Below are 13,774 nucleotides of genomic sequence, written 5' to 3'. Positions count from 1 at the left end.
GTTCTGAATATACATTTAGATACCATGCCAAGAAAGCTGCAATAGTTCAAGATACCCCAGGTTGTACCAGGCCATGTGTTTCTAAGCTCTTTTCTTGCTCTCTACCTCCATCTCTTATGACTCAGGGTGACCTTGTCAATAGAAAACCAGGAAAACTGTATGTCTCCGGAGGATTTCCCAGTGAGATTTCTAGTTAGCACACGCCCGCTCACACAGTGTGTGCGGAAGGGCTGTGATTAAACAATGGCATATTCACAAATACATTTAAAACTGTGAATTCCTATGCTAACTATGAGGTAATGAGAGACAGTTGGTACAAAATATTCCAACCTGTCAGTAACTGCAAAAATCAAATCCACAGTAAGACCATTCACAAAAGGGGTAATTTAGCAAAAATACAGTAATAATGATCTTCAGTTTTCACAGATAGATGTATGTGTACTCTAACTATAGTATAGCAAGCAGCACTTTTCCCTCTCTCCCCACTATAATAAATCATGTCATATTATGTGAATTTGGTATAAAACAAAGAGGTAGTGTACCAAAAAGATATATGGCATTGATTTTATTGAGTAGGCTTACCTAAATCACTGCTATTTTAAAATAAAAATTCCTGATGCTAAATCTGAAGGTTAAACCAAAATCTTCTGAATGTATCGGATTTGAAATACTGTATAATAGTAAGGATAAATCACAGTACTGGAATAGACAAGCCAATTTAGAATCTCTTGGGCAGGGGTGTGTGAATTTATCAGAATCATAGGCCTTAAAATAGTCCAGATATTAAGTCTGACTAATAATAATTTCAAGGTTCCCACTACCTCTACAAGGTAAATGCTAAGGTCACTGCAGATCATCCCCAGGACTTAGAAAGTGATAACAGATAAGCCTAATAGGATTTGAATTTAAGCGGCTGTGATTTTTTTTCCCTCCCTCTTCCAGCTTTGTGAAGTGGAAATTGTACAGGCTCCAAGAGAAAATGCACACTTTCAGACTTAAGGCATGCCCTGATGATCAGCCACATCCACCGTACAAATCCTCCAAGACCAAATCATAGCATGAAACTAGGGTTGCATCAGGCAACACAGCATATGCTAAATAAAAATGCTGTTGACATTGTTACAATAAGAATTTCTTAAAGTTTATTTATTTATTTTGAGAGAAAGAGAGCACATGTACAAGTGGGGGAGGAGCAGAGAGAGAGAGAGGGAGAGAGAGAATCCCAAGCAGGCTCAACGCTGTCAGTGCAGAGCTCAACACAGGGCTTGACTTCATCAACTGTGAGATCATGACCTGAGCCAACAACAGTCAGAAGCTTAACAGACTGAGCCACCCAGACATGCCAAGAATTTCTTAACAATAGTTTCTAAAGCAGTATTTCAGATCAATTTATTAGGAGACACACTAGCCAATGAGCCTAGAACAGCTGGCCCCATGGAAAAATTATCCTATTCTTTAAAAAAAGGCTAGAAAATCCTATGTGTTCAATTACTAACATACTGCATTTTTGCTAAATCACTGGACTTTATCATATTTATCATATTTGTTTGTACTATGTATGTGTGTGCGCTGTGTATGTGTGTGTTCAGCCAAATGTCATGCCTTAAGTGCTTATTATATACCAGCTACATTACTGTGGACCTGGGATAAGAGCTTGAAAGAGAGACACAATCACCACCCCAGGAAAACATAGCCTAGCAGAGCTGTGCTTCTCAAACTTTTAATGTGCATACAAATCACCTAGGGATCTCATTAGTATGCAAATTCCGAATCAGTGTGTCTAGGGGGAAGGCTGAGATTCTGCATTTCTAATACACTCCCTTTTAATGCTGATGTTGCTGGCATTTACGTAGCAAATGTTGGAGGACACAAACATTAAATCACACAAATAACTATATGCTTACATTTGTGGTAAGTGCTACAAAGAAACAAACACAAGGATCTATGAGATCAAATAAAGTGGGGGACCCAATCTATACCTCAGGAGGGGATATTTAAGCCAAAAGCTGAAGAATGGGATGGGGTGGGGGAGGAATATGTCATGCTAAATTATTGAGGCCAAATGTAGTCAATGCCACACGTACCTTTGGTGTCTTTCTGCCTGAAGGTGTTCTCCAGACACCAGAGTGTCTTGACCTGTGCTCAGGGATTGCCCAAAGTACCTAAAGCCAAATACCCTGGAGCTATTTGCTTCAGGGACAGAAATTTATAAATAAACATTCCAGCTTCACCATGCCTTAGTGAGACACACTTAGGTTTCACAGTCTTTCAGAGAGTTCCCAGCAGGATTGTGCCCTAGTGACCCACAGCGATAATTCTTATATTAACTTTGACTTTCCTGATCCCTACTCCAGGCCAATGACTCTGGTCTCACCTCCAAATAAATTACTTTCTTCTAAATCCTTGTTTCAGAGTTTGCTTTTGAGGGAACTCAGATTAAGAAACCAACCCAGTCAGAGAGGACAACAAACAATCACACACACACACACACACACACACACACACACACACACACCCCAGATAGAAATTGAAGGGGAAGAAAGACAGAGAGACCTGAAGTGAAGGCTACTTCTGCTCTTGGACATTTGCCTCCAATCCTGGTGATCTTGAATTTCTGTTTTGAAGACCTCATGGGGAAAGAGGAACAAGTTGCAAACTGACTTTATTCTATTCCCTGAATTGGATGGTGGCTTCATGGTTGTTTGGAAAACTGTATATAAGTGGTTTAGGCACTTACTATATGTATATTACACTTCACAACATTTAAAAATGTAATTTAAAAAAGTCTGACAAGAGAGGGATGATTTAGGTAAAGGGAAATGATGTAAGAATTATGTAGATGTTTGGGAAGAACAGGCAAGTATGGCTGGAGCATGATGAACAACAGGGAGAATGGTGGAAGATTCATTCATACATTCATTACTCATATGTGACAAGTACAACCTCTTTTTTTTTTTTTAAGAGAGAGAGCACATGCGCACAGGGAGAGAATCTCAAGAAGGCTCCACGTTCAGAGCGGAGCCCCATGCATGGCTCAATCTCATGAACCATGAGATCATGATCTGAGCAGAAGTCAAGAGTTGGACACTCATCTGACTGAGCCATCCAGGTGTCCCATGTATGACCTCTTTTAATGGAACTTTCGTTAAGTGGAAGACAGGCAAAAAAAAAATCCCACAAATAAATGAGCAAGATAATTTCAGAGATTAGTAATTACTATGAAGAAAACAAAATAGGTTGATACCATAGAAAAACACTGTGGATAGAGGGTTGCTTGGTGGAGAAATGGAGACTGGGTCACCTAGAAAGACCATACTGAGGTACTGGCAATTGAACTGAGACCAGAGAGACAAGAAAATAAAACTAGACAGGGGTATAAAAGCCCCTGGGTGGTTCAGTCAGTTAAGCATCTGACACTTAGTTTGTGCTCAGGTTATGATCTCACAGTTTGTGAGTTTGAGCCCTGCATGTTGGGCTTTGCACTGACAGTGCAGAGCCTGCTTGGGATTCTCTCTGTGCCTCTCTGTCCCTCCCCCCCCCCCCCCCCCCCGCTCGTGCTTTCTCTCTCTCTCAAAATAAACAAGTAAACTTAAAAAAATAGGGAAGCGCCTATAGGTCTCAGTAAAAATTTTGAGCTTTATTTTAGGAACAGTGGAAAGTCATTGAAGGTATTTACACAGAAGAGACAAATAATCATACTAAGGTTCTTAAAGATCATCCTGATGATTCTATGATGAATGGTTTCTGTGGGTCCAGAATGATGCAGGTAGTCCAGTGAGAAGACATATGATAGGGGCTAACTAGGATGCTAAAGTAGAGACATACAGCTGGATTTATTCAGGTTATACTGTAGACTTAGAATTGAATATTCCTTACATATATTTCTCATATAGACTCTACCCCCCCCCCCCAAAGGAAATCATTAATCCCTGGGCCCTATCTTTTTAGCTATAGTGATTGAGCCGATGACTGACAAATGGCTGAAGCTGGATCAATCAGAATCCTTTAGTGGGATATTGCTAGTGGAGCTAGAGGGTAAGACTCTCCTTCTTTAGTAGAATGTTGTAATGCCATGAGAACTGCCAGTGGTCTGTTCAAGATTGTTTGGAGAAAGGCAGAAGGAAGTAGGAGAGGATGCAACCATGAAGAGAGAGAAGAAAGGGAGAGAGGCTGAGACAAATCCTTGTGTGATAGAATCTCCCAGCTGCTGTGGTTTTAACAGCATTTTATTTGACTATTGGAATTATTCCAGAATTTTTCCCAGTTCCACAAATCATATTAATTCCCTTTTGCATTTAGCTAGTTCAAATTGGCTTTCTTTCAATTACGACTGAAAAAAACCTGAGCAGTATAAAAGGTGAAGGAGCTGGAGGTGAGCACCTTGGGGGATAGGTATGCCATTTACCAAATAGATGAAGGCTAGATGAGAAGCTGGCTCAGGAAGGAAGAGCCAAAGTATTGTTGATATAATGAGAATTTGAAATACTGATGGGATATCAAAGTGGAAACATTAAATAGATAGTGGAAATTAGAATTTAGAGCTCAGCCAAGAGGAATGGAGTGTGGATATAAGTTAGGCATCACTAGCAAAGAGTTAATAGCCAAACCTGTGGGATGATATGAGATGAATTAAATGAGGTAGAGAATGTCCAGTGGAAAGAGAACAGAATCCAGGACTAGGTCCTGAAGAACTCCGAGATCCATGGACCTCATGCCATAGATGAGATAGATACCAAACTTTCACAAAGGAGGTCTGCAAGCTGCCCATCGTGTTCCCACCACCATACAACTGTAGTTTGTTTGCTGGATGATGATAACTAACCCTACAAGTTTCACCTTCATTGTTATCTGTAAAAAAAAAAAAAAAAAAGCTGGGTGAGGAATGTATGAGTGTGTGTAACGGTGTCACTTTAAAGTAATGAGACTGAAAATAAACATTAAAAAAAATAATGAGACTGATATTCAAGGGTGGCTCATAAACTGGCTCTGTAGGCAATCTTGAGAAAAATATCTGAGTAGTAAGATAAACATTTATACTTTAGAACTTGTTAGGCATTTGGATTATAGAAAGCCTTTTGTGTGCATGAGTCATTTCTCCATTATTTCTTGATTATAAACTTGGCAATGGGGAAGTGTACTAATTCTGTAATGGTCATTGGAGAATAATTTTTTTTATATTACCTCCAGTGTACATGGAATGAGGTCAGCACTGCCTGTTTAGAAAGCAGTTTGAATGAAGTCTTTTTTAAGTTTCTTATTTCTGTAGTCACGTTGTTCACTAATCCAGAAGAGTACCTATCATTGTGACATACATTTCTGAGATGACTGACTATATGTAGATGAATGCAGATGTCATAAATACAACACTACCTAAAAGAACTCTTTATCTAGTCAGGTATATATGAATTTCTTACGTTATAAGCCTGTATGATCTGTCGGATTAAGAGTCAGACCATATATCCTGGTTAAGTTGTAATGACGATTAGATGTGTTTTCAGCAAATACAACTACCAGATTTTATCATTTGTTCAACGTTTCATGGACACTTGGGATGGAAAATTTTAAATTTTCTCAGTTAAAAATATAAAAATGTTGATCACTGATCATTTTGTTACAGTTCTAACAATTACAATACAGTTCTAAAAGGCTACATATAAATCTTCACAATTCTAAGTCTGTAGCTCAGATTAACTTCTTAATGCCATGTTCTCCTAATGGAATGTTGTCTCCTTCTCAATGTTCTCTGCAGTATTTTTATATATCTTAAGTGAACTGAAAAATATGCTAAGACCCAGATGTTGTTTTATTTCAACAATTATAGAACTTACACAGTGAGGATCAGTAACTTTATAAATTTATGAGATTATTTAAAATGTGATTAGTGAAATGTTATCTTCATTTTTGTTTCCGATATTTTAAACTAAATCAAATTGAAAACATTGGACTAAATTTACTTTCCTTATGTGTTCTCTCTAGTTTTTTGGATGGCATTGTTTAAATGAATGCACCAATAAATATCATACATGATTGTTACTAATAAAACATAGATTGTCTGAAAAGTCTAGAAGCATAGGAAAAACATTTTATTTATTATGCTTTTTTCTGATTAATAATTGGCTTAAATTTAGAAATGTGTTAACTGAAAAAAGAATGTGGGGATGAAAGGAAAATATATTTTGAAAATGTAACTAACATCGTGATTTTATTTTTATTTAACATTTTGAAACTCAGATGCTCAGAATCAGATTAATTATAATTTTTAATTCATTTCATTCATCATTCATCCAGACATAACCACTTTTATTTTGTTAATTAATTACTTTTAATAATGGAATGATCACCCACAAAGTCACTATCCAAAACAAAAGGTGAGCCTCTAACAACAGCTCACATCAAATCCTGTTACCCATTATCCCAAACAGTCCACCCCCCTCTTCTCTCCTATCCTAAGGATCCACCACCCAGAATCTTATAATCCTTGTTCCTTTTATCTCATTGTATTATAACTGTATTATAACTATTTTTTTCCTAAAACGTACACAAACATATATTTAGTAGTTGTTTTTGTTTTGTTTTTTTTTTTAATTTACAAAAAGAATGTCAGACTTTGTATTATCTTTTGGAACTTCTGTCACTTAGTGTGGTATTGATAAGATTAATTCGTATGGATACTTGCAGTTGCATTGTATTCATTTTCATTGCCTCCATATTCATCGAGTGACTGTATCTTGGTTTATTTTATCTACCATCTATTGCTGGACATTTGGATTCGTTCTGGTGTTTGTTAGTATGAACAGTGCTGCTATAAACATCCTTTTATGTGTCTTCTCTTATGCATGTGCAAGAGTTTCTGTTGAGTATATACCTGGATATAGAAGTACTGGGGTATAGAGAAGGTAAATGTTTGATTTTAAGAAAAAAGTGGCAAGCTTTTCCAGAGTTGTTGCCCTCATCTGTAGCATGTGAAAGAAGCTATGGAGCCATACTTGGCATTATCAGAATTTTAAATATTTGGAATCCAGTGGAGGTAAAATGGTATCTTATTGTGATCTTAATAAACATTATTTTAAAATAAAAACATTCCAACATTCCTTCATTTCTAGTTTTTTCAAGAATACTGTACATTTCAAAATATGGTAGTGGTGTATAGGTCAATACAAAGTAATTAATTACAAAATGACCTATGTCTTACTTGGGGCTAATTTTATTTTTTTGCAACTCTTCTTTTACGTTACTGCAGACATAGCCAAGACTATGGTATACAGTCATTTTGGCCATTATATTCTCTTCTGGTATCCCACCTCCCGAGGCAGAATGCCAAGGAGTGAGATCATGTATTTGCTATAAGCTTTTCAGTCATTCATTCTTTCTCACTCTAGAAGCTTCACCTCATCCCAAGTGATTTAAAAAATATCTGAGAGATTTCCATTGCCTACTCAGGTTTATAAAAGGTTTTATTTTATTAAAATATATAGCGCTACATGGACACATTTATGAACACACAGTCATTTGATTGCAAAGGTATATAGAATTGGCCCACATGATTAAGTATTTTTAAAATCCATTCAATTAGATTTCTAGATGTTCATGTTCCTTTCTCATTAGACATTAAGTCACTTAATTTAAATGCAAAGTCATGTTTAAGGTGACATGGACATCTGAAATGAAGGACTAATGAATGTCCTTTAAATTGGAAAGCAGCGAGGGTAGGAGAGAAATCCTGCTGCAAAACTCCACAGTCAGCAAAAGCAAGTAAGTGTGATGATGATTCATGGTGTTTACTATAGCTTGTTAACACACATAGAATTTCCAAGAGGAAAAGAAGAGTGAGAGTAGTGGTAAGAAAGAAGTAAAGACATACAGATGTGATCCTCAGGACTTCCTTTCCACCCCTCCTCACTAATCTGAACCATCTAATCTAGCACAAGAAAGTGAGTTTAAAACTGTGGTATGCATTATTCATGGAATGGTAACTTTCATTCTGATTATAGATATTTAAAAGCATCATGCATGTTAAGTGGGATTAGTGGAAACTCTGTGCTTCTGTTGCAATGTATCTGGTCACTGTGAGTCAAGATGGATAATAGATCTCCTAAAATGATGTAGAATTGCCCATGTTGCTAACAAGAAAATCTTTTCATACACAGTGAAGTGTTTAAACTTTTCTTCATTTACTTATCTTTAATTCCTTCCCACTTCCAATTGAGTTGTTTATCATTTTAAAAAACTGGACCTCTGAAGAAATTAACTCACTCATTTTTAAGTCATAGGGCATTTTTTTTGCAGAATATAATGTGCATTGTAATGTAATAAATAATTTAATTTCTTAGGAATATTGAACTCTTGGGGTTTCTGGGTGGTGTAGTCAGTTGAGCATCCCACTTAGGCTCAGATCATGATCGCATGGTGGGTAAGTGCGAACCTGCATCTGGCTCCTGGCTGACAGCGCAGAGCCTGCTTTGGATCGTCTATCTCCCTCTCTCTCTGCCCCTCCCCCCCTCAAAAATAAACATTGAAAAAAAAAAAAGATATTGGGCGCCTGGGTGGCTCAGTCAGTTAAGCGTCCGACTTCAGCTCAGGTCATGATCTCATTTTTGTGAGTTCAAGCCCTGCGTCGGGCTCTGTGCTGACAGCTCAGAGCCTGGAGCCTGCTTTGGATTCTGTGTCTCCTCCTCTGTCTGCCCCTCCCATGCTCATGCTCTGTTTCGCTCTCTCAATAATAAATAAATGTTAAAAAAAAAAAATTGAATTCTTGTGTCCCTTAAAGGGGACTTTTACAACTTACTAATACAAATATTGGCACTCAAGGGGCACCTGGATGGCTCTGTCGGTTAAGCCTCTGACTTCAGCTCAGGTCGTGATTTCCAGGTTTGTGAGTTCAAGCCCCAGTGGGGCTCTGTGCTGACAGCTCAGAGCCTGGAGCCTGCTTCAGATTCTGTGTTTCCCCCCTTTCTCTGCCCCTCCCATGCTCATGCTTTGTCTCTCTCTCTCTCTCAATGATAAATAAACATTAAAAGAATTCAAATATTGGCAACTCAGTCGCAGGTGAAAATGATATTAAAATAGTTCAAGGATAAAATTACACATGGGGTAGTTGTTCCCAAACATTAATAAGACCACGATCTCATTTTTATATAACATATATGCCAGAAGAAGTTATGAACCAATACAGTGGTAAGGAAAGGTAACTACACAACAGTTAAGATCTATGGCCATTGTTTTCCATTTAGGCTTAGAAGTACATTTCCTTTCCTGAGCGACCAATAAGGCCATTTCAAAGAGAAACAAATAGAAGCAAAAAATAGACTGTAAGACAAGCTCTGATTGAAGAAGCAGTATTACCCATTGAAAACACCCAAAAGGAACTCTCTAAATTTTTTGTCTAGCAATTAGCGTGCAGAAATCTCCTTGGACAGGAGAGAGAAGCAGTGCCCAGAAAGAGATTGGCACTTAAATAGTGCTGACTCTGGTGGTGAAGGGATATGCTTACATTTCTCACAAGATTCTTTCCCCCTCCAGTCTAGAGCCTCGTGAAAACTGGAGCCGTCTACACATTGTTGTGAAGCCAACTCCACAGGCCTGGACGAAGCACAATGGGTGGGTGTGGGCTGTGAGCGAGTTCCTCGTCTCCAGTCCTTCCTGTTAATGTTCACCAGTGTTTTGGGACCTGAGTTCCTGAAACTTTCTAACGGGGGGTAGGGAAACGTTACGTTTCTTCCCTGTAGCGACTTTGTTTCTTTTTCTCCTGCTCTAAGCAGGGTGTTTGACCTGGTCGACTGTGTTCCCTATACCTCTCGTACCAGCTGTGTCCCCGACCCCAGAATAAATCAGGGCTGCGAGAGGCCTGGCATAGCTCCGGACACATTTCCTGTAGGGGCCTAAGGAAGGCTGTTTGCAGCCAGGGCGGCGGTGGGGATTCTTGGCCGTTGATGGGGCGGGGAAAGTGGGGGAGAGCCAGCTGTAGGGGGCGGTGACCACGCTCTTGGGACAGCTCCGCGCCCTCGGGCGGGACAGATCCAAGTTAGGAACAGCTGTGGGCGCAGGGCCTTCAAGATGAGGCCGGCACTAGCTCTGTGCCTCCTCTGGCAGGCGTTCTGGCCTCGACCTGGCCGGAGCGAGCACCCCACCGCAGACCGCGCGGGCTGCTCGGCCTCGGGGGCCTGCTACAGCCTGCACCACGCTACCATCAAGAGGCTGGCGGCCGAGGAGGCCTGCAGTCTGCGCGGCGGGGCGCTCAGCACGGTGAGCGGGGGCGCAGAGCTCCGGGCGGTGCTTGCGCTCCTGCGGGCAGGCCCGGGGCCCGGAGGGGGCTCCAAAGACCTTCTGTTCTGGGTGGCGCTGGAACGCGGGCGATCGCACTGCACTCTGGAGAAAGAGCCATTGCGGGGTTTCTCCTGGCTCTCCCCCGACGTCAGCGTGTCCGAAAGCGAGACGCTGCAGTGGGTGGAGGAGCCTCAACGCTCCTGCACTTCTCGGAGTTGCGCAGGACTCCAGGCCACCCGGGGGGTTGAGCCCGCAGGCTGGAAGGAGATGCGATGCCACTCGCGCGCCAATGGCTACTTGTGCAAATACCAGTTTGAGGGCTTGTGCCCGGCGCCGCGCCCCGGGGCCGCCTCTAACTTGAGCTACCGTGCGCCCTTCCAGCTGTACAGCGCGGCTCTGGACTTCAGTCCCCCAGGGACCAAGGTGAGTGCGCTCTGCCCTGGGCAGCTCTCCATCACAGCCACCTGCATCGTGGACGAGGTCGGCGCGCGCTGGGACGGGATACCCTCCGGGGCTGTGCTCTGTCCCTGCCCCGGGAGGTACCTCCGTGCTGGCAAATGCGCAGAGCACTCTAACTGTGTAGATGACTTGGGAGGCTTTGCCTGCGAATGCGCGGCGGGCTTCGTGCTGGGGAAAGACGGACACTCTTGTGTAATCAGTGGGGAAGGACAGCCGGTCTCTGAGGGGACCGAGGTGCCCACCAGGCCAGCCACTGCAGCCAGCCCCGATCAGAAGAGAACGTGGACACACAGGGTACCTGAAAAGCCAAAGGAGGTACCACATGTCCTTGGACAAGGCAGTTCAGCAACATCTATTGCCGAGATTCCTCAGTGGGGAGCACAGAGCACGATGTCCACTCTTCAGATGTCCTCTCAAGCTAATTCAAAGGCCGCCATCACCTCTTCAGGAAGCGTGACTCCCAAGTTTAATTCCACGTCTTCCCCTGCCATTCCCCAGGCTTTCGGTTCCTCCTCCACCGTGGTCTTCATACTTGTGAGCATAGCGGTCATAGTGTTGGTTATCTTGACTATGACAGTGCTGGGGCTTTTCAAACTCTGCTTCCACAAAAGCTCTTCTTCCCAGTCAAGAAAGGAGCCTTTGGCCCAGCCAGGCATGGAGAGTGGTACCGAGGCCGCTGCTCTGCGCTCCAGTTCTGTACATTGCACAGACAATGGGGTGAAGGTAGGGGACTGTGGTCTGCGGGACAGAGCAGAGGGTGCCTCACTGACAGGGTCCTCTCTTGGGTCAGGTGACACATAGGGAAAAGGCACTCTCTCTGAGCAGAGTTTTTCACTGTCAATGAAAGGGGAAAGAAAATGAACTTATTTAGGGACTGACTATTCCTATAGAAAATTCTCTTCCCCCAAATTCCCTCTACTCTACTGAGGAGATAAATCTGAACTGGACGCTGGATCCCTGAAGAAGAAAGAGGTGATTGAAATGGAAGTGCCTTATGGTGGTGGTGGGGGCTGGGATCCTACTGTGGAGAGGTTTTCCCTTGTGTTTATTCTGGGGGATTTGGAGAAGGGCTTGAATTTGTTAAGACATTGGAAGCAAATAGAAAACAACACAATTAAAAAAAAAAAATTTAAACCAAAATGGAAAGGAAACTTACTGTCTGCATTGTTCAGCCTGGACGTATAATGGTTTGAAATTCCCAGGCAAAAAATAAAGGATTGTTGATAACCCACACTCAAATATCATTGGTTTCCTGGAGGAGTAATTATTTAGGAAAAACAGCATAGGGGCATGGTGGGAATAGCAATAAGAGCATCCTGCTTTCAGATTGAAGGGGAAATCTTCAAGTCCTTGTAATGAGGAGTAGATCTTTAACAACTAGCAACTTTTTTTCTTGGTTCTTTTATACTTTGCTTTCAAAGTCACTGCTACTTATGTGCTCTGCTATAAATCCAAACTGTAGTGTTGCCAGAGTAGCTGGCTCTAGAAGCAAATTATAGTTGACCACCAATTCAAGTGTTTACTGTGTGTCCTTGCTCAAGGAAACAAATGATTTGTGTTTTCCGTTTCCAACGTTTGTGCTGTCCAGTGTAATGACCTTCCCAACCAAGTAGCCCTCTCCTAAACATTAGGATGCTGATCCTCACTTCCAATTATGGTGATGTTAATTTTCAATTAAAACGTTAATGCTAAGTATTGATTTGAAATCTTTTGGGTGCATTAAAGCAAAAATGAGCTGGATTTCTGCCAAAGTTGCTAGGTTCTTACGTACTGTTTAATCCAAGGAAAAATGTTGAATTCCAAACTATTTCCTTAACCTCCTTAAAAAAGTGTGTGTAAAAAAAAAAAAAAAAGTGTGTGCAATGATTGTACATGCCCATCTTCGAATGTTTATAATTTAACAACAGGCATGGTAACAGCTCTCCATAAGATTGATAGTATAAGAAATAAGTGAAAAATACAAGTATCTGTCATCTTGTTGTGACTTGGGGCATTAGAAAGTAATCTAAGTAAAGCATTCCTCTAAAAAATAATTGAGAAGTTATAATAATCACTATCTAGTGGAATTGAAACCCCTAAAATATCCCACTTCTATTAGTATGCTAAGACTTAATATTTTTTTAAATATTTATTTTTGAGAGACAGAGAGAGGCAGAACACAAGTGGGGGAGGGGCAAAGAGAGAATGAGATACAGAATCCGAAGCAAGCTCCAAGCTGTCAGCACAGAGCCTGACAGGAGGCTCAAACTCATGAACCTTGAGATCATGACCTGAGCCGAAGTTGGATGCTTAACCCACTGAGCCACCCAGGGGCCCCTAGTATGCTAAAACTTTAACACTAAGTGTGTGGGTGTTGTTATACAGAGAGAGAAAGACAAGCTTAGTAATCAGGAAGAATGAAAACAAGAAGTTTGCACTATATTTTCATAGAACCATTTTGATGCTCTCAAGTGTACCTTGTATAATATATATATATACATATATATATATATATGGTATTTTAACATTAAAGGAATAAAGTAATAGGCAATTTGCTTCATATACTAAATATATATCTAAATAGTTATAAAATAAAATCACAAGTGAATTAGATTTAAGATGTGAAGGAATTTTAAATAAAATCATTTCACAAGAGAACTAAAATCAGGTAAGTAATGGCTTACTCAGTGTCTCTAACTTGTCAGAGTGTCTCAGTTCTCCTCAATAGTGGTGTTTTATCTTTCCTCTTTACTACAGGACCTCTGTGTAGAGAAGGTAACTGTGTGAATAGAATATATGATCCTTTCTTTTGTAACTTGAAAAATAGGTCCCTCTATCACTGAACTGAACTGTAAATTATCTATGTGTATAATTATCAATTTATCTAAAATTATCTATATCTTTGTGTGTACACAAGCTTTGTCTTAAAGTAGACTGCTTTTGTATCATTGCTATAATACAATGGAGTATGTATCATTAACTTATTATGCAACATAACACTGGTGGCATTACAAATCTTGGAGTCCAAATGCCATATGTGAAAAATAAATAGGTTTGAGCTTCGTTACTCAAC

The 13,774-nt window shown here is 40.6% G+C and overlaps 1 protein-coding gene across 1 annotated transcript; it reads left to right on the top strand.

The window, feature by feature from the left end:
• The first annotated feature begins 9,943 nt into the window (after positions 1 to 9,943).
• On the top strand, positions 9,944 to 12,414 carry CLEC14A (C-type lectin domain containing 14A). The gene has a single exon (XM_045450752.1). It carries the CDS (start codon positions 10,054 to 10,056, stop codon positions 11,521 to 11,523), a length of 1,470 nt encoding a protein of 489 aa, XP_045306708.1. The 5' UTR covers positions 9,944 to 10,053; the 3' UTR covers positions 11,524 to 12,414.
• Positions 12,415 to 13,774: the final 1,360 nt, after the last annotated feature.

The sequence above is a fragment of the Leopardus geoffroyi genome, chromosome B3 (assembly GCF_018350155.1).
Source record: "Leopardus geoffroyi isolate Oge1 chromosome B3, O.geoffroyi_Oge1_pat1.0, whole genome shotgun sequence".
Taxonomy (NCBI): Eukaryota; Metazoa; Chordata; class Mammalia; order Carnivora; family Felidae; genus Leopardus; species Leopardus geoffroyi.
The sequence above is the reverse complement of the archived record's forward strand: the minus strand, read 5'-3'. Positions and strand labels throughout refer to the sequence as shown.

What these genes read in the sequence shown, in the direction of transcription:
- CLEC14A (XM_045450752.1), top strand. Translation starts at nt 10,054, where the DNA reads ATGAGGCCGGCACTAGCTCTGTGCCTCCTCTGGCAGGCGTTCTGGCCT.